Source organism: Anser anser, assembly GCF_964211835.1.
Source record: "Anser anser genome assembly, chromosome: 3".
In the NCBI taxonomy this organism is placed as follows: Eukaryota; Metazoa; Chordata; class Aves; order Anseriformes; family Anatidae; genus Anser; species Anser anser.
In genome coordinates, this window is record NC_139722.1 from 57177103 (window position 1) to 57198156 (window position 21054).

At 40.9% G+C, this 21054-nt stretch overlaps 1 protein-coding gene across 1 annotated transcript in view; it reads left to right on the plus strand.

Moving 5' to 3' along the window:
* RNF217 (ring finger protein 217) overlaps nucleotides 1-21054 on the plus strand; it is a 60138-nt gene that overhangs the window by 12675 nt on the left and 26409 nt on the right. Inside the window, exon 2 of the mRNA XM_083831582.1 lies at nucleotides 20537-20770. Within this exon, the coding sequence (XP_083687708.1) occupies nucleotides 20537-20770 (234 nt within the window). The remainder of the gene's footprint in view (nucleotides 1-20536; nucleotides 20771-21054) is intronic.

Genomic DNA, 21054 nt, shown 5'->3' on the forward strand with positions numbered 1-21054 from the left:
TTGAGACTGGGAAAAAGCTTTGTGTTCTTCAGAGAAGCAATGCTTCTTGGAGGTCCTGCAGCAAATTTAATTCTAAATGGTTCTCTCTTCTTTCTCTGTATTTCCTCTAATTGCATGTGTTTCTTTTGCTTTCTCTTCCCTTTCCTTAACTAGGCTGTTCTCAGGCTTTGTAGGGGTATAATGAAATCAGACGCTGTGGCATGCTAGGATGTATGATTAGAGGTCAATAACAGCATTTTCATTTTTTGAGTAGGAGTCTGCCTTGCTGTTGGAACATTAGTAGGAGGCAGCTAATCTGGGTTAGTGATGACCAAAAATGCAAGAGACTGATGTGGTGGAGTCGCTGAAAAACTGAATGCAATTTGAGGATGTAGTATCGAAAGGAGAGTAATGAGGCATTGCGTTTGGTGAGGCTTTGTTGGAATCCCAGACACCAGTGCTTAAAAGTGGCAGGAACGAAGGAGGATTGAAAAGGGAAAAGTGCTGTTGTGCGGATGTGGATCTGTTTATTTTAACCTAATGAGAACTGAGAAATGTCCATTTACTCTAACTGCAAGGGTGTGGGTGAATGGGGGAAGACACCTACAGAAATTTTGGCACAACACGTACTATAAAAATTGTAGTGAATTAAGTTAGGCTGGAAATCAGCTTTTTTCTGTGGATTAGAGATGTGGGAGCTCCCTTGCAGTGTCTGTGGGCCCAGGAAGAAGACTGCAGTACCTGAGCAGGTCTCAAAGCCAGCGCCTGCAGTTCCATCAAAAGGGGCTCTCTGTGTGGCACCATTAGGCACCAAATTTGTCCCGGTTGGATGGGAAAGCCTTCTGTGCTTCTGTGAGTGCGTCCTGCTAAATGAGGAGGTGACTGAAGAGGTTTGCCTATCTGATGTTACTCTCTTTACTCACTGAACGCAGTGAAGAGTTTTCTAATACCCAGGGCATATTTGCAAGTAGTGCACTCAGAACAGTGCTTTGTGTACTGTATGTGTTTGGTCCGTTAGGAATTTAAAGTCACGTGTTTCACACCAGTTTTAGGAAAACTGACTTTTAAATAAATCTCAAAACTGTATCTTCAAAACTGTATCTTAAGTACTGTTTTTGGTTCAGCTGATCTGGCTGAATCAGAGCAACTTTGGAGTCAGTTCCCCTGGCTCCCTCCACTGAGGAGAGACTGACTGCTGTTAACCTGTCTTGATACTGACTACAGAGGATGCCTTTGTGAAATAACTCTGTATGGGAATTCGTGCAAGCTGCTGTGTAGAGAAACTCGTGATGGAATGAACAATTAGCAAAGACCAGTCGTTGTTTGTTTTAGTTTCCACAGATTGCTTTTACGTGAAAACAAAGACCAGAACAGATGGTTAAGGTACCAAAAAAAGCTACGTAACATTGAAAAGCAATCTCTTTTGGGGGTGTTTGGGTGTGGGGTTTAAACTTTATTTTGCTGTGAAGTTACAGCTACAAGCTGGGCAAGTGTGTTATTAATTACTAGAAGGCAGTAGCTGAATGTTGTTGGGCTTCCTCCTCTTTCTGTGAGTCTTCAGCTGTACGCTTTGCTTGGCAGGCTGCAGCGCCGTCATCCTGAATTTAACTCCTGCTGTCCAATTTGAAGGTGGTTTGTTTGTTTTTTTTCATTCCAGTTATTGACACCAATGTCTAAGGTTTGTAGAAAGATGTTAGCATCTTTAAAGTGTCGTATTAGCTGCCAGCTAGTCTATTGGTAGCTCAAGATGGCTGCAAGGTGACTTTTGGGGGATTCTGGAGAAATCCATCCTGGCTGTGTGCCTGGCCCAGTGTGCGTGGAGAGGGCCGTGCTGATCAGAAAGGTGAGTTGCAATAAACATCAAGTTTCTGTATTCATCCCGAAATATACCTGCGTGCTACCTGAATGCAGCTGTTGAAAGTCCTGTGCTCTTTACTGCTGCTTTGTGCAGAAGTTAGACCCACAGGGAACATGAACGAACCTTGTGCAGAGGTAGAGGCAGGGTAGCCAAGTGTACGTCTTACATCTTTAATGTCCTGTATGTGTTTGCAGCTCTGAAGGTAGTATAGCAAAAAAAAGGTATTTTTATTCCATTCTTGTTATATTAGGTTTATGCCAAAATTAATTGGCCTCTTATAGAACCTCAGTTTTATGCAGTGTCTCTGATATCACCAGCGAGGTCTGCCTGGCAGGATAAATTTCATGAAAGTGCTGATTGATTTAATTTTGGGCTCGATGTACTGATAATCAGTATTGAGACTAATATGATCACAACAAACCTACTTCAGGATATGAGCAAACAACATGCATATGTGAAGCTTGATATACACTGACATAACAGGCACTGGAACATTAAAAAAAATATTTCAGAAAGATGTAGGCTTGTGAGTTTTAATGGAAAATATTTCATATAGGTAAGCCATGCTGGAAAAAACAGGGAGAGCTGTATCTGGATTATACCAGGCAATAGTCTATCTTGTGTAATGACCTATTGAGAAACTTGAAAAACACAGAGGTACCACCCGAAGAATAAGAAAAGACAGGTGAAATGAAGTAATTGCTTGGCTAATAGGCATTTTGAGTGGGTTATAAAACCTTTATTTATGGCAGGAAGCTGAGTTTCTTCAAAAGGTTCGCGCTTACCTAGTAAGTGCTGTCAAGATCCTGGAGAGTGACCTTTGTTCTCACTGACTTCCAACTTTTGCTCTTTCTTCTTCCCCTTCCTGGATGAGCTTCCTTTCAGCTGTCAGTAGCATTTTAAAGCAGTATTTCCTTTCCATAGTGATTCTTTTGCTACGGTATTTGCAGTCGTGTTCTGAAAAGGTAAATCGTGCAGTTTAAGACTGACTGGGCTGCGTGATGGATTATTCACCCATGCCATTTAAGTAAAGTTCTGTATTGGGAGCCATCAAGCATCTGTTGTATGGAGGAAGCTGTTGTTGAGCCACAGACTCTTGCTACCTCAGCCATATCATTGGCATGTTTGTCTTGTTTTCATTCCTGTCAATAGCGCGGGAGCAAAAGACCTCCTTGCAGGAGAATCTCCGCAGGCAGATCAGATGTGATGTCCTCTCCCCTGCCCATCTGCTTTTCGGCAGGTACGTACAGCCCAGGCAGCAGACTTCTCCAGGAGCTGGCTGTGCTTTGCGCTGCCGGTGTCCTGCTGTGGCATCAAACGGAGACCGAACCTCCCTTCCCCATCAGCAGTGGCCAAGTGAAGCAGCTCTTTGCCACGTGAAGCAGCTTGGAGCAGGGGGGACCTAAACTAAGTTCACATCAGTGGAATTACAGACTTATTTTATTTTTAAAATGTTGTGGGTTTGGGGTTTTTGCAGGGTCATGGGCAGTGGTGTTCCTTGTGGCATGGAGAAACCGGGATATGTCTCTTCTGGGCTTGCGTATGTTACTCAGTTACTCAACGGCCCGTGATTTCAGCATGCTGATTTAATTATTGGGCTTGATAGCCTTGCATTTCTATTACTCATAGATATTTTTGGTGTTCAGGTGGAGCAGTTGTGAAACTTGGAAGTTTAAAATCATAAAAGCCTATGACAGAAAGATATCCAACTCTCACTTTGATCACTAGGAAGGTATTTTTCAAGCTAATTTGTTTGGAGGGGGCAGGATTTAAGAAAAGGAGCTATTCTTTCTCTAAAGTTCCTATCCAGAGTGTTTAGTGTGTCACACCCATGTGTGTGGTGGCACGGGGGACAGGTGTGCTCAATTACAGCAGTAAAGTTTCAGTGAAATCTGTATATGGTGTTGGATGTAATAAAAGGTGTTTTCACTCAGCGTAGGTGATCAAGTGCTCATGGAGGAAGTGACTAATGCTGTTGGGCAGGTAGGGCTGCACTAATGAGACCAGAAACAAAATGGGCTATATTTTAAAAAAATATAATAATTTAAACTGGATGCCAACAGGTGTTTCTTTTTTTTTTTTTTAGAATACATCACATGGTAGTGAGAAATTCAGAACTGATTTAACATGCTATTGCTTTGACCACTTATTTGCATTTTAGAGATTTAGATATTCCTTTGGGTTTGGGATTGAGAGAAGTTATCTTCATATATCATGCCTTGGGTTATACAACAGATAAGTGAATTGTGCTAATGCTGTATGTTGCAAACCCAAGCAAACAGGAAATTGCTCATAGCTTTTTTTTTTTATTCAAATGGAAAAATATGGAATTAGGATAGCTGATCAATCTTAATTGCCTTATACTGACAACAGTGGAAAAATCTTGGAATTACGCCTACAACAGTTTAAACTACCTTGGAGGTCAGATTTGTTGCAGCTTTTTGGGGGAGAGGACCCTATTTGTGGTATGGCTTTAGCTGTAATTAATAACAAATTTTTAAAATTAATTTTTCTCCAAAAATGTAATTTTAGGGGAGGAATAGCTATTCTGAAATTTCACTGAACCTCTAAATATTTTATGGAGTCATGTTGAGTACTGTAATAATACAAATATCTAAGATGGTGATTAAACCTTCATAATGAAGTTGAATTACAGATCATTTCCTGAAAGAGGAAATGCATACATTTTGGACACCTTCCTTTCCTTTCATGTTTCCGTTTGGATTCTTTGGTCTCTCACTGTAAGCTTCCTTCTGAACTTGTGCACTGCAGGTAACGGTGATGCTTCTAGAATAGTGACAGAATTGTCATACTTCCTTCTTAGTGGCAATTAAATGAAGCAGTCCTACTCTCTCCTAGTTCTTTTTTTTCCTCCTTTTTTCTTCCAGTTTTCTGTTTAGGTCTCCTGAACGATTTCTGCTACTTGGCCAGGTTGTCTGTCCTTTACTGCACTTGTTTGCTGCTCAATGGATTTTAAGTGTTTCTGTCGTGTAGTAGTCAACGCTGTACGTATGTAGTTTGTCTAGTCCCATGTAGTACACAAATCTGTCACCTTCCATCGTAACACATCTATCTGCTGTCAAAGCTAAGGAGGACAAGTCCCACGTGAGTTCAGCAGGTGCTTCTATTTTATTTTTTTTTGAGTAAAGGAATCTTCCATGTATCACAGTTGTAGTAGTCTGCTGTTAACATCTAGCAATCCTGATCCAGATTTGTAGATTATTTTTCTCTACACTTCTTCCAAATGGAAATGTTCTGTTCCACTTGAGTTTGATTTGGAAAAAATACAATATGGAGTTGGTTTGGATACCTGGGAGAAAGAACTTTGAAGAAACCCATTTATTTTGTAAATATCACATTAAGGCCATTACACTAAAAATCTATAGTGTTTCCATGGTCAAGTGAGGGACTCAACATTGCAGGATGTCTGTCTTCATGGTTCAGATGCTAGTTACAGGATATCAAGTGCAGTATGACGACAAACTGCTGTAAGACATGCAGATTTTTTCTCTAGGTGATTTAATTCACTATAATTCTGATAACACTGACCTGTCTGAGTGTTCGTTGCTTTTTTTTTTTCTGCCAGTGTTAGAGCCTTCCAAGATGATCTTAGCCAAGTCACCTAACACAGACGTCTCGCAGATGACCACTTATTGCAGTGACTCGGTGTTTGAGCTCAGCTTTGGCACTCAGTCACAAAGAGCTATTGAGGTATTCTTTGAGATAAATCACAGTAACAGGAAAAGTACATTTGTATTTGCAAGATGTTCATATGCTATAATGAGAGATTAATAACTTTCTTCAGAGGTTTGGTGTGCAGAAATAGCTGAGGATGTACGTGCTTTTATGACCTCCTATTTTCTTTAAGCAGTGTCATCCTTCCTGTGGGCTGGAAGACTTTCTAACCTGTTTGTTGTTACTCATTACAGTTTTTTCAAATGAAATCAAGGGGAACTGTAGTTTGCACTTAATTTTCAATGTACTCATTTGTACTTTGGGGATTTAGCACTCAAAGCTTACAACAAATACAGAAATTACCACTGGTGTGGGATTTCTTACTTCTCCTATTTTTACTAATGTTTGTTTTCCTGATGCATGTAAATTGTTTGGACTTCTTTATATATAATATATTGTTTGTTGTAGGAAACTTGCAGAATTGTTCAGCATGTGAAGGCATAAGATATAACTGATAGAACTGTGGGGGGAGTCACTGATCCTTGAAAGACACGAGCTCTTTTTCATTCTGCTTACACTATATATGAGTCTCTTTTCAGTCTTCTGTAATTTTTAACGTATTTACATTAAAATATTTATATTAGACCTATACTTCTTTAAAGGTTGAAAGTATGCTCCAGAGACCTCATTACTAAAAATGGCTTTATAATTAGGGTGTCCTATGATGGTAGGATTCATTTTACCTTTAAAAAAAGATGTTTCATTAAATCTAAATGATTCCATAAAATGTTCTTAAACTTTCCCTTGATACACTCTTCCCATTGCTTGGCAGCAAGTGGGTTGTGGGTTTAACTGTAAGTATCCTTTGGCTTTATCACATCTGTCACTTTTACCTGAGTGACCCAGTTCTAAAGGTTTATGTTTTTAATATAAACGTAAAAGGATTTTTAGCTCTTTTTAAATTATTTTCTTGCTGTACAGGTAATCTATTTAACTGTTCCTAAATTAAGTTTGACTGCGAAATCTGGTATTTTGTATACTCTTACAGCTGTTTCAACTATGTCAACTTTGATTTATGTAGGGAATATATAGGATATGGGAGGGAGGAAATTCGAAGAATTGCTTTCGTTCGCTTATGGATTTCAGAGGTGCCATCGTAATGTTAGTATAGTATCATTAGTTATTTAATGCTAACACTTTAGTGTTCTTCTAAGCCTGTGTGTTTGTAAGAAATGGAGTTGCATGGGCACACAGTGGGACATCAGCTGATCAAGCTGGGCAGGGGAGAGTGCCAGGGACAAGCTCTGGAGCATCCCTTCTGCCATCCCTCCCTGTCCAGCTGGGAGTAATAGGGTGGGAGTGTCATGCAGCTGGGCCTCTTTCCACCAGCAAAGTGCTGAGGCATATCTTAACAAGTACCAGCAATGTTAACTACTAGGGGATAGTCCCTGTAAAGGTTCAAGCCGATTTTTCAGCCCTACCGGTGCTGCCAGAAATTCTTAATGTTCTTTTATGATACTTCCTTCTAACTTGGCGTTACTTGTTCAAAAAACATCTATAGCATGGGAGGGAGGAGTGTCTAACATAGGAACACATGGATAGAAATTCCAAAATGACTGAAATTATTACAAAATTGACACAGCCATGTTTGTTCTTCTGCAACAATGGAGAAATTCTTCTGGAGAAATGTCAGTACAATTCGGAACTTAACTAACAGCAGGATGACAGATTTCCGAAACTGCAGGCAGCATTTTGGTGAAGAGCACACAAGAAACACATCATTTATCATGGTGTTTGGGCATACTGCCAAAACCACAAAAGTCACAAGTGCAAATGTTTCTGCCTTTGTTTTGCACGGAAAATCAGTGTTGCTTGCTGGGTGGAAGTGATGGCAGTTCTCAGAGGCAGCTCCTGCTGTTCTGTCCAGGTGCAGTTTAAAAGGAAACATCACAGGTGCAGAGTCTTCTGTGGATGAAGGTAAGGGGGAGCAGGAGCAGTCGTGAAGGTAGTGAGCCTCTGTGTGTGTTATTAATATGAGGGAAGTCAAGTGGACTGAGAAAATTGTGAAGAGTAGACGTACACCCCTCTCTCCCCCTGCATGTCAGGCAAGAGGACATTGTGATCTAGTGAAAAGCTGCATGGAAGAAATGATGTGACTTGTGGCTGAACTGGGTGGCTCTTCTTTCTTTTCACTCTTTTCCCATACCCTCTTCTTTCTCTCCCCAGCCAAGCTCAAACAGCAGCGACTGCTTTCTCCTTTCTGAAGTAAACCACTGCAGCTAATCAGGCCTCTATGGAAACTTGGGCTTGTTCCAAACGATCATCAATGATTGCTTAACCACAGAAGGCAATTGCAGTTTGTGACTACTATGTGGAAGTATTTGCTCTGGAATTGATGCTTTTCAAATAAAAAGTTTTTGTTTTTAATTTTTTAATAAGATGAGAGCTAAACATTTTTAGAGGTCATATTTGGTAGACAGGTCAGTGATGTTTAATGTCATGTGGTGTACTTCCATTTCAATGAAAATATCAATGAAATGCTGAATCAAATACTTTTGGAAAATGTTGGTCTCTTTGATAACAAACATTTCTTTTTGTCATGAAAGCTGACAATCTTTTCTTTTTGCTCTTGCAAATTACGGAGTTGGAAAGATGCACGTCCGTGGATACATTGTGTGTGTTCTGTGTTACCATGTTTTGTAAGAGTTAATTTCTCCTCTGCTTCTTCAGTTCTTATTTGTTAACATCTCCCTGCTAAGGACTGTGCATTCTTTGGAAATAATTAAAAAACTTTCCTGAACTTGTATTATGGAATTCAATTACCATTGAGTTGGTGGTTTCAGGAGTGGAGATGGATATAGCTGATAAAATACCTCCTTCACCTCATTTTACCTATCCATATTCCTGGTTCCCAATTCCATCCCTTCTTGGTGGTGGTTTGAAAACTCTGTTGACTTCTGGTAGGAACAAAGCTGTTTGTTTAAATGTTCAGTGTGATGTGAAATGGCAACCCAGTTTCTGGAGCCTTGCAAAGGTTTAGTGCTGTCAAAAGTGATGTTTCAAGGCATCTTTCAACCTCCTCATCACTTTAGAAACCCTTGTAGTCAATAATCTTTGTTTTCAGGGTCGGTTTTAGGGTGTTTTTGTATTTTTTTGGCTGTTTTTTTTGTTAGTGGTTTTTTTTTTTGACAAGTTTGAAGTACTTTTGTTCGTAAGTAGATGAGCAGTATCCGTAGAAATGGCATATAGTGTCTTTCCTACAATTGTAGGCATGGCGATATCTTTATTCTTGGAACAGAACAATGAAAATGTGGTGAAAATTTTTGAACTGCTTATCAAGTAATGAAGTGACCCGTTCATATTATATCTTTTATAGTCATTATTTTATTCTTATAAGCAACCGCTTCAGTGGTTTCTAGTGTATTTGACAGTTACTGATAGAATTCCTCCCTACTTCTTGTTAAGGAGATGCTGGAAATACATGTTAACTTATGGAAACAACCGATGAGTAATGCATTTCTTCTCTTTAAAAAGCCTGGTTACCTCATAGCCATTCCCTTTGCTTTCGGTGCACAGCTGAGAATTCCGTATCCTTCAGGGTGACAGCTGCACGGAGAGCAGACGTGGGGCCAGCAGACCATGAGGAGGTGTGAGGACCATCTTTGAAGTGCCGCGGGTGCCAATGTCAGCACGGGCACGGAGCTCAGGCCTGAGGTCCAGCAATGGGTTTCCACACGTGCAGCTGAGCAGTTTGAGTACTTGTACACAACGGGGAAGATAGACGTTAGTGATCTTAAGCCTAATAATGACTTAGGTATGCCAAGATACAAGCTTCTTTCTGAAGAACAGTAATTTTAGGATATACGTGTGGAAAACACTGATGCGTAAAGATCACAGAAAAGGAATGCGTTGCAGCCCTCCCCGCTTTTTACTGTAGTTGCCATTAACTGCTTTTACTGAGGAGAGCTGCTGAGCATATTTCAGTCTTATTAAAGGTAAGCAGAGTTAGCACAAGTACCTGGTACATGATCTGAAGGTGTAGATTGACATGACAAGTAGGATGACTAATGGCTAGCTTCTTCTGCAAGAGCCTCTCTCCTTGGCCGGGCATTTCCTACTTGTCTACTGGGTTGTGAACTAGTGATCATATGTCACAGGGGGAATTAATTCAGCTGCCTGATCAATTGGAAAACTAATTTAAAAACACTTCAGTCTTCTACTGTTAGCCAGCTGAAGCTTCTCTCCTTGCAGCCTCACAGTTGCTCTCTAACACAGAGGGAGAAGGGAAGGCTGTATTGACTCCTTCAGTAGTTTTTTTGGCAATAGGTAGGGTGCAGTCTTGGCTGACTTGCTGGAAGGGCTGTAAAGGTCTGAGGCCTGAGGAGGGGTACTGGAACAGATCATATGTGCGAGTTCTGGCTCTGCCTGTACCCCTGATCTTTCAGATCCATGTATGTGTTTGATCAGATAATGTGAAGTCTTGGGCTAGACTCCAGGAGATGCAGGGTAAGCCTGCCCTAGCATCCAGAAAGAGGAGACTGCTGGGTGGGTTGAAGTCTTATTTTGTCTTTTATTATAGTCTAGTCTCCCTAAAGATCCAAAAAGGTTAGCTGCAGAGAACTGAATTCAGTGATTGTAGCAGTTATTTCCACCTTTCTCTTCAGTCCCAGCCAGTGCCTGAATGCACAGTGATCCTCAAAGGACCAAAAGCAATGAAAAACATAGTGAGGCCTTGTTCTTCTTGCTACATGCATGTATTTCCACAGCCGTATCTGATCATGATGGTGTTTTTGCCAGAATCAAATCTCTCCCTCATGGCCAACTCAAGTTCTAGCTAGGAATCTAACTTGGCTACTGCGTGAAGTTGACCTCCCATAGTAACAACCCCAGTATTATAGCCAGAATTTGATCGGCAAGAAAATTAACTCTGATGTTTCAGCTGTTAAATGCAGCGTTTCAAATCACTGTGTGCAGCTCTCTGCTGGATTTGGTCAGTTCTGGTGCAGAATTGTTCTTTCAGCTTGCACAGGAGGATTTTTCTTTTGTGTCAGAGTTTTCTGCTGAGGTATCTTAGGTAACAGTTTAGCTGTTTGAGATGGGTAGTTTGTTGCTTCTGCCTGGGGATTTGCTTTCACTTTTGCTTCTCAAAGTACAGATCGCAGCCATCATTTAAGCTTTTGCCTTGATAGTTCCCTGGAGAAGACTGTTTTGTTTGCAGGTCTTGGTCTTGCGTTTACTCCCTGTTGTGGCTGTATCTGTCATTCCATTAAACATGTATAAATATGTTCCTTACATTTAGAATGTATTATGAGAAATAACGTAATTAAGCCATGTGAAACTGGGGCTTTGGCATGGTATCTGGGGCTCATCCAAATGCTGGTATGTGGAGAGAAGTTTGGAAGGCTGTTCTGTGCTAGCCTTTCCCAGGAAGTATTTACCCCTGAAAATATGTCAGCATGCACATTAGTCTACTTCTCGGGTTTATCCAGCTATGTAAAAGTTACCAGTTAATTTCACTTTGTAGGAGTCCTCATACAGTAGTAGCTTTTCACCAAAAGCAGCTTTACTTTATTCTGGATATGTACTGGTACAATGAGATAGGTCTTCTTTTCAGGAAGGCAGAGCAAAATAACCATTTATAATTCAATTCTTAGTTATTTCGCAACAACTTCATTGCATAAACAAATTCCTTTAAGTTGCATGGTTTCTAAGGGAAGCCAAGTGATAGTAATTTAACCTTGTAAATTCCACCCAGAATCTAAGAAAAGAGATATGTTACTATTTCTGATAATTGTCTACCAGGTAAAAGTACTTCTCAGAATTTCATTCACTTTATCTTGCACCTATGCAACGTGGTTGTTTGTGTATTAAATTTATCAAGTGAACAAGGGCAGAATTTGTTTTCTTGTCTGATGGTCAAGAGTCAAAACATTGATCATTGATACGTGCACAAGAAAACTCATCTTCAACCTCAGACCTAGCAAAGACTTTGAAACTAAATAGTTGTAGGTAGCTTTCTTAAGGAAAGCAAGACAGTTTAAGGATGACTATAAAATATTTGTCCTTCTCTACATTCCATGGTCTATAGAAGATTTGGATGGTCAAAGAATAATTGTGAGATTTGTGTTAAAAGTTCTTGCTATTTTTAAGTCACCACCCACATCCATGGTTATGCTGTTTTCTTCTATAGCCATCTTCTGGAATGCAATATTGAGAAGGGGGGAGCATCCTCTCTTCTCCTACTCTTTCCCTCTGATTGAGAGCTTTTCTCTTTTTTATGCTAAATGCCACTTTCAGTTGGGAATATAATAAGCACCATGAAATACTTCTGTAGGTATTAAAGTAAAATACAATAGCAGCCATTGTTGGTGAAGCCAAAGGTTCAATTAACTACTGCTGATGCTACCAGCTGAATCACTGTGTGGGCTAATCTGTATTAGAGGTTTAGTAATACAGATTACTGAATAGATTTCATAAATATGTGGTAGTTTGGGCCCTTTTTCTTATTTGAAAGGGGAATTGTGGTTGGCAAATATGAACTCAGGAGCCTTCTGTGTCTGTTTTGGATCCTGTGTACTAAATAGTTGAAGAATGAACTGTTGATCCACTCTTTTTCAATACAAGTAGTCACAAAATACACTGTTGCTGTGGTTGATGGATTTTGCTTAGTTCCGTGTGAAAACTGAAGTGACGCTTCACAGTGAAGTTTGAGGCCACGTGTTTTTACTCTTGCAGGTGTTAACTTTTTTTCCATCTTCAAGAAAAGCACAGGAAAGGATTCAGAGGGGGAAAGTTTTGATCTAGACACTGTGATTACTCATAGTAACCATGGCTTTGCTGATTTCTTGACTACCAGTTCGTAAAGGAACTTTTGTTTTGTTTGTTTGTTTTGGTTGTAGTGTTGATTATTGTTAATAGGTAACAGTATTATTCTGTTGGAACTGATCTGAACCTGGTTAATCCAGTCTGAACCTGGTGGAGGCCAGAGCTTGGCTACTCAGAGTTTTCTTCTGCAAGTGAGATGAGGAAACAGCAATGTTCCTTTTTAAGTTCTGCTCTTGTAAGAGACTGGCATGGTGGTAAAAATGACCTGCTTGAGTAACTGAGCACACTGTTTTAAACTTAACTGGAAAGGGAGAAATGATTTTTGTTTGTTTGTTCGTTCGTTTTGCAGTTGATTGTTTTCTAGTATAAGTATTTAGATGAATTGCGGTAAACACTCATTGCATGACTGCAACTTTTGGGAGCTCAGGTCTCCGCACGCTGGAAGTGGGATGTGTTGTTGCATGGCAGAGGTAAAGCTCCCCGGCTGAGCAGCTGGTCACTGTGGCTGTGCCTGGGTCCCCTCATGTTTGAGCTGTTTGCTCAGCTTTTGCAGCCTGTCCATGCCTCACATCCAGGCTGGGCTTGGCTGGTAACACATTCAAGTACAGATGACAGTTTTTACAGCTTTATTCCAAGTGTAGGAGAACAGGCTGTTCTCATCTGAATTTAAACATGATGACTAAAGAGTTAACCCATCAATTTTTCTCATTTACTTCACAAGTATCAGCTGTCGGCATTGTTTTGTTTCGATTCTGTATTACTTGGACGCAGTCTTCTTATCGTGATGCTGGAAACCTGACAAATAGAAAATTTGCAAAGGTTGTTGCAAAGGTCTCGTTGCTTCTCTGCTCCTACTTCCCATTTCTGTTAAGCCCCTGTGAGCAGTGGTGGCCAAGTTACTCGAGTGTATCGTGGTATGCGGATGGTCTCCTGGCCCTTGCTTCCTTCCTGCAGCTCCTTCCCACACCTGGTCCTGTGAGCTTTTGGTCCCACTGCCAGGCAGCAGCAACGGCTGTCAGGGCTTGGATATATTTGCCTCTTTTCCACCCCCAAAAGGGCAGGTACTTGACTCAGTCTGCCACCCGCAAAACTCTTCTTTCATGAGCATCTTTGTGTCTTTTACCAGAAGTCAATGCGTCTTCTAAGGAATAGGAAAACTATTGTGCTCGCTACTTGGCCTTGTTAATATGCAAACCTAAACAAAACCAGAGAGCTGTTGCGTATTTCCTTGTTCCCTGTAACGAGTGCTGAGAGACCTGTGGGTTTGAGTCAGGTTCCTACAAGGTTTGCAGTTCCTGCTCCGTGTGGGTTTGGGTCAGGTTCCTCCAAGGTTTGCAGTTCCTGCCCCCGCATCCTGCTGGGCCGCCCTCGGCCCTTCTCAGCTGGGATTTTCCCCTTCGCTCTGCCCTCACAGGCAGGCCAACACGAGAGGTGAAAGATGGCTTTGTCTTCTCAGCAAGGTGATGGAAGCTTTCTGCCCTCCGTATCTCTTGGGGTAACTCTAGCTTGCCCCTTGGTCACAAAATGTCCCAGTGGCCCGGGTTAACACCTCTAGTTGTGTCTGGACACGGGACTCGCCGTGACCTCCATCGTGGGTTTCAGCGCAATGCAGACACCAAGAGCGGCAGAGAGCATGTAACCTCCGTGCCTTCTGATCATGTGCACTGTGTTTGTGGAGTGGCAGGGGGCAGAAACATGACCAAATGCAATGGAGTTGTCTGAATACATTACTCAGATTAAATCTTTTGTTTTTAATTGATTTGGTGATACGGACAGTAACAGGAGATGAAAGGGTAGGGGGGGGAGCTCATGCAGGATGGTAATTATTTAAGTCTGGTCAAGGAGAACATTAGTTTGTTTTTCTATAAATTTTCTATAAATCCTATTCCAATGCAAGTGGAACAATTAGAACCTGAATGTTCAAGCTGGTATCAAATCAATATGAACAGATGAAACTTGGCCCTGTAGAAGGGACGAAAAGGAGTAGAGCTTTGTGTCAGCATGTTGTCAAGTGATGAAGCAAATTAAGAGGCCTTTAAGAAAAAGGTTTTGGTTGAGCTTAGACTCAGGAGAATATCTTGCTCATTTATCCTTGCTAATTAATTCTGGCCAGTTTAGCCAGTCAACATTGTGGTGGTGGTTGGATATGCTGCGATTCCTGCCCAGCTTCTTGCTTTTGCTTGCCTTTCTTGTCAAGGATGATATGTTAAAATGTTCCTCAAAGGCTCTTTTACTACTTCTTGAGTTGGGTGGTTTTTGTTTGGTTGGTTTTTGTTTTAGTGTTGACAATGTGATAGTTAATGTAAATCGTAGAACTATGCAAGTGGAAGAGGTGTGGTGTCTGCTGGTGCCTGGAACTTTTGGGCCCAGGTCACTTTGTAAATGTGGCATGGCACAGGAACCACGTCCTTGCCATGGCTTCAGCCAGGTGCATAGTACCCATGCCAGAGGAGAACGAAGACTCTGTGTCCTCAGATAAGAGATGTGAAGGAAGACACCGTGATGGACGTCTTCAGGGGTGGTCTACATGAGCTTGTGACACAACAGAAATGTGATTTATTTTTAAGTGCAGATTTTGGGTTGAACATTTATTAATAATAAATGGCCACTTTAACAAAATCAGCTTAAAATGAACATCTGTCACGTATAAAACCTTTTTTTAAAATACCTGACAGACTTTAGTGCTGGGAGAAATTAGGTTTCTTGAGCTACTTTTAGTCATTTGTGGGAAAGAGTGAGATTTTTCCATCAGGCAACTTAAAGGCATTGTTGCCATTTGCTGCTGCTTTTGAATCATGTTGATCGCCTTCCTCGTTCTCCACTGACTATGGAGAAAGACTGGTCATTCTAGTTGATTTGGTGGTCGTGCAGGTATTTCTTGGTGTAAGAATTAAGAACCAACAATTATGAATTCAGTGCTGGCATAGAGGAGTTCCTCACCAGTTTGAATTCTTTCTGTAACCTTTCTGAGATCAGCAATGTACCCATTGCTTGAGCTGGTGAAGACCCTCCCTCCTGGGTAGGGGAGGGATGCAAGGTTACAGGTGGTGGTTGGCAGAGAGGACAGTGTGGTGGCTTACTGAAAAATGGGTTCTAAAACTAAGTTTAATGCAAGTCTGCTATCTAGAGACATGAATAAAAGGGGAGATGCAAATGAAACACACCCAGTGGGGTTTTTGTCTGTGAAGCAATGAACTACAGGCAAGAATGTACGTGAAGATATCCAGTGCAGTTGGAGGTAGCACACGAAACCCAGTTTGTCTTCCTACTTGGTGGAGGCACAACTGAAGTAGCCCCTAATCTCATCACTCTTATTCCTAACTCTTCATTCTGACTTGTTTTACATCACTGAGGGTATGTTACAGTTTGGCAGTAAGCAGGGAGGACAGAAACTGAAAATCTGTTTCATAGGATTGCTTGGGGTTTTTGTAAGAGTAGTTTGGATAATGCCAGGACATCACTGGCATAACGCAGAGGCAGGGGATATGGATTACTAAAGTTAGTACTTAAACCACAGGAATGGTCACAGAACCATAACCTCAAAGACGGGTGCGAAATGCTTAGTAAAAGTTTCCAGTGTCTTTATTTTTTTCCTCCTTGGTTGCACTTGTTGGATTGTGTCTATTTGGATTTCATTCAATTAGCACCTACCACTGTGGAGTCCTATTGAGAGCCATTAAAGTATTTTCCATGAAAACCTGTTTGATTGGTTAAAAAAAAAAAATTCAAGATGATACTTCCCAGAAGTGAAGAAAGTAATTCTTCACTTGGTTGAAACTTACAGCAAAAAAATGTAAGAGCAACATTTCCAGTGAACTAGAAGGCAATAGGATTTTGCTTGCAAATAAAAGCAACTCTCTTCCATTAGTTTGTTCTTCTGTAGAATGTGAAAGTCCTGTGTATCAAACTGTCCCTTTGCTTGCATCTGTGCACTCCCAAAGTATTTTTTAATGCATAACATCCACATTAGTTTACAGGGGAGAGCTCGGCCCACTGTTAGAAATTTAAGTGTTCTACAGGGGTGCAGACTAGCTATGGTACTGTACACTTTTCTTTCAGCATTAACAGTTGAAAGTAAGAACAACTTACTGATTTATTTAGCTTATGTATTTCTGAACTAAGAGTAAAGTTTCAGTCAGAAAATGCAGGTTTGTGTGTATCTATTTTAAAGCAGAATGGCCCATTCCAGCCAGGTGTGGCCAGGCTAAATGACAGGCACAAATCAGTGCTACTCACATAGTTTAAACTCTTTCTGTTCAGCTACCAAAGATGTCCTTTTTGTAGAAAGCTGAAGCAGAGAGAATAATTTTCTGACTTAAAGAACCATACTCTCTCTTCCTGTTACGGGTATGACTGTAGTTTTGGGCAGTATGTGAACAAGTCCCCCACCCCAAATCTCTTCAAATAAAATGTCAGGAACTAGAGGGAGTGGGGCAGTGTAATGCTGTTCTGATAGTTTAAATGTTACTTTTCTGCAGGATGAAACTCATGAGAGCCTGCTTTCACAGGATGAATTGTAAATGGTGCTAGCACCTCCTGAGATGATTTACGAAAGTTGAGCACAGCTGGGTGTAAGAACTGAATAGAGTCTGACATTTACTGTTGTGCAGCAGCTCAACTGCCTTTAGACATATCAGTCATTCCTCACGCTGTGAAAATATACCATGCTGTTGTGTATACTGAGGAGTCTAAAGTTTTTAATACACGGTGGCACTTTGAAATTCAAAGACTTCTTAAAACTCAGGGTTTTGACATTGTGATAAGCTGATTCTGAAGGATGAGGCTCTTCAGAATTTCTTTGAAAAAACAAAAAGTCAAGAAAAAGAACAAAACTAGTTGTTTTTTAGCCAGGTTAAAAAATATATTTTTCTTTTCTGTTCCGTAGCACCTCCTGGGTCTGCAGCAGCAGGTAGCCTAACAAGCTACTTCTAAAGCTGTGCTTGCATCAATTGCTAATGCTAGTGCACAAACAAAGATGAACTGTTTTGGTAAGACAAGGCTCCATTGAAGTTACTGCTAATAAGCAAAACAGCTCTGTTCACTTCAGTCCTATTCAAAACATAGGAAAAGAATCAATCTTTGCCAAACTTGAAAGGCTGAAACTATTACAGAGGATAAAAATGATTTACTTCAAGTGGGTGTAAAACATATTTTCAAAATAAACACTGAAACCACGCTTGACTTTTACCACATATTTAATCATATTTTGTGTGGGCATGAAAAATAGAAAGTGTTCAGCTTTGTATTCCTTCATTTTATAAACGCAGGTTTGTTCTAACTACCATGTCATGTAAGTGGTGGTTCTTAAGCACCAGTTTAAATGCCAAATACAGTGTGCCTTCTCAGCATGAAATGTTGCTCCGATGCAGATTAGTTTACTTCTAGGAAAAGGGCTTAACCCTTTTAGTATTTCCCTAATTCTTAAACAACAACAACAAAGTAGCCATAGATGGGGTTCATTTGACTATTTGGATTTAAATTGTTTTGCCTATACTTCTTCAAATAGAAGCATTACTTCTGTGGTACTACGTATATTGAACTACTAATCCTTGTAGTAATGCAATAGCGTTTTGTATTTCTGTAACAATTTTTCCTTAGGTTAACATATTTGGGTTCTTGGGAGCTGGACTGATTTTTCTTTCTGCTTCTTGAGCACAGATGATACACAGGGGGATAAATTACAACAAACTCCACATGTTCTGAAATGAATTACTGATAAGTGCTTGGGCCCAGCAGTCCTGGATGTTCTGCAATGCAGAGTGCTGCTGGAGCTGTACTGGCTCTTGGAAGGGGTAGACACCAGCAGAGGAAGGACATACTTTTATGAAAGTCTGTACATATACATAATGGGAACACCTGCAAAGAAAAAGGCCAGAGCTATTAGAATGTGGGAAGCAAATGTTTAAAGGTCTGAGCATCTGCAAAACTTCTCACTTACATGAAGACTTCTAGCAGAGTAACTAGATTGTCCAGGGACCCGTATCTCTGGTCAAAATACTTTGATAACAAACTGTGAGCATAAAATAATTCCTAGTACATTTATTTTGGATCACGTGGTGAAGCCATATATTAAATATTTCAGATGGCAATGTTCCCTCTAAAACAGGGATATGCTGTGTCATGGTGATGTGATCTTCTTGCAGTGTGGTTGTAACATATTTTAACATGTATCAAATGGAGGTTTTTTGAATTTCTGAGAAGAATCACTCTGTTATACGCTTAAGTTCAACTTTTCACATGCTCCTTCAGGTACGTGAGTGTCTTCCAGCTGTAAAATGTAGACATTCCCCGTAGCATGTTGGGGGGGGAATGTTTGTTTTGTTTTTTTGTTTTGTTTTTTTGTTTTGTTTTTTTGTTTTGTTTTTTTGTTTTGTTTTTTTGTTTTGTTTTTTAATGGTGCATTCAACCACGTCCTTTTTCTGTTCCACCCTGCTCCAGGTAAAGGCCAAAATACTTGAGTCTAGACTTGTTTCTGTGTGGCAGTGTTTTCCTTATCTTTTGGGGCTGGAAGTGAAGTTTTGGAGCATTTGCCTCCTGACAGTGGGTGTAGTTCAGGGGAGCCAGCCTCTCCTCTGTACCACGGGAAGATCTCCTCTATCCTGACCTGCCTGCAGCCTGAGCTGAGGCTGCGCAGGGCTGAGATCTCCTCTCTGTGCTCTGGTCTGGGACAGACTGCTGCCATCTTCTAATTTCCTCATCTCTTTGGTCCCACTGCGTTGCTGGGGAAACAAAGGCAGTGCCATGGGGATTTTTTTGAAGTCAGTATGGGTTGACCTTGGATTTTATACCTTTTTGTAATGTCTTTTCTAATCCTCTAACTCCTGACTAAATTATCATTCAGTTAGAGCCCATATGGCACTGTGTAGCTGAGACAGCAAGGGCAGGGTTGTGTTGCTTTTTCTTTTTTTCTTTCTTAGCTGAAATACTGCATTAACAGTCTCTGGTTTATGGTGTTTTCAGCTACCGCCATGCAGCAGCAAGACCTGCATCAAAATTTGAGGCGTTGCTATCGTATTCAGTATATTGTTTGCAGATCCCAGTAACGGAGCATGTTAAAAAAGTAAGCAGTCCAAGGAAATTGAACTGACCAACCTCAAAACAATAGTTCCTAGAAAGAGACACCCATTCCACTGTCAGCCCCCCTTCCTTCCTCTTTGCATGGACATGTTTAGTAGTAAGGAAGAATTGGGCTGGTGGTCAGCTCCATGTGTGCAGTCAACTCTCATCCATTCAGGATTATGTGTGGCAGACGTGATTGAACAAACTCGTGCTGGGTCCTTGCAGACTCCTCAGACCCAGCAGGGTTTATTAACTCAGGCTCAGTGCCAAGTAAATACAGCCTCATTGCTCACAGACCAGCTAGGATCTGCTGTTTTGGCATGGAGTCCAAGTTAATAAAGCCTGCCAAGCATGAAGGGTGCAGACCTGTGTCTAGCCTTGGTCTCAGATCCTGGAGCTGTGGACCTATGTTGCAGATAACTGACCATACGGATCAGCTTGGGACCATCAGGGCTCGTTACATCAATAGCAGTTTCAGCCCTGATAAGTTGAGCATGCTTTTCTGTGTATTTTTGTTTTGGTCATCTTTAGGGATTTTTTTTTTTCTTTTTTAAATATTACAGCACTCAAGGTTCTGGGAAAATCTATTAGCTTGGTCAGCCCCGGGCTCAGTTGATGTTTTGTCATCGCTTAGCAGGAGCCAGCTCAGGTCTAGCACTGAGTCAGAGTTGATGATCCTAAGTTGACTTTAATTTCTCTGTGCTGTGATTCCCAGCACATTTTGGAATAACAGCATACAAATGTTTCCATTACCTGCTTTCTGAGTGCCTGTGTGAGCCGTGATAGTGGAGAGTTAGCTATTTCAGCCAAAGCATGGAGTGCTGGATGGGTGCTACTAGCTCAAGTTCTTGGTTTGGTTTCATGGAGTACATCGCCATGGTACATAACTACAGTTGTTATAGGAGTAATTAGTTTTTCTGTTGGATTTGGAAAATACCCTTTGGAAAAATGGCAGTTCACTTGGAGTAGGTCAAAATAACTTTAAGACGATATGCTTGATAGTCCGTGGACTGTTAGAGTACTTTAAATCGAATTTTCTTGCAAAACTCACAAATGTTTGCTTCCTCAATACTTGCAGAGTAGTACCTTTTCCAAACAAAAGGTCTTGCAACTCTTCTGTATGCTTTTTCCCACATTCAGGTGCAGCTGGGACAAGCGGATATAAAATGCCCAATCACAGAGTGCAGCGAACACCTGGATGAAACAACCATCCTCTATAACCTGCCCCACGAGGACATCATCAAGTATAAATATTTCCTGGAACTCAGCCGCATTGACTCCAGCACCAAGCCATGCCCTCAGTGCAAGCACTTTACAACCTTCCGGAGGAGAGGCCACATTCCTACCCCTGCCAAATTGGAGAACAAATACAAAGTGAGCATGGTCGCCAGAGCTGTGGGTAGGACAGCACTTGGTGGGCATTAAGTGAGCTTTCTTCTACTGCTGGGGCTTCGTGCAAGCTGTGATTAGGAATATGAATCATTGATTAATTAATTTATTTCTAACAATTTGAACAGTTTAACTTTAGTCCTTACCTTATTTGGTAAGGTGGCATAATTTTGGCCTGGCACGTTTTAATTTAAAGAGTACTCTAAGAGTATTTTCTTTCTTCTCAGACTTGCAAATAATATAGTCATGATTAGAAGAGACTGGGGAAG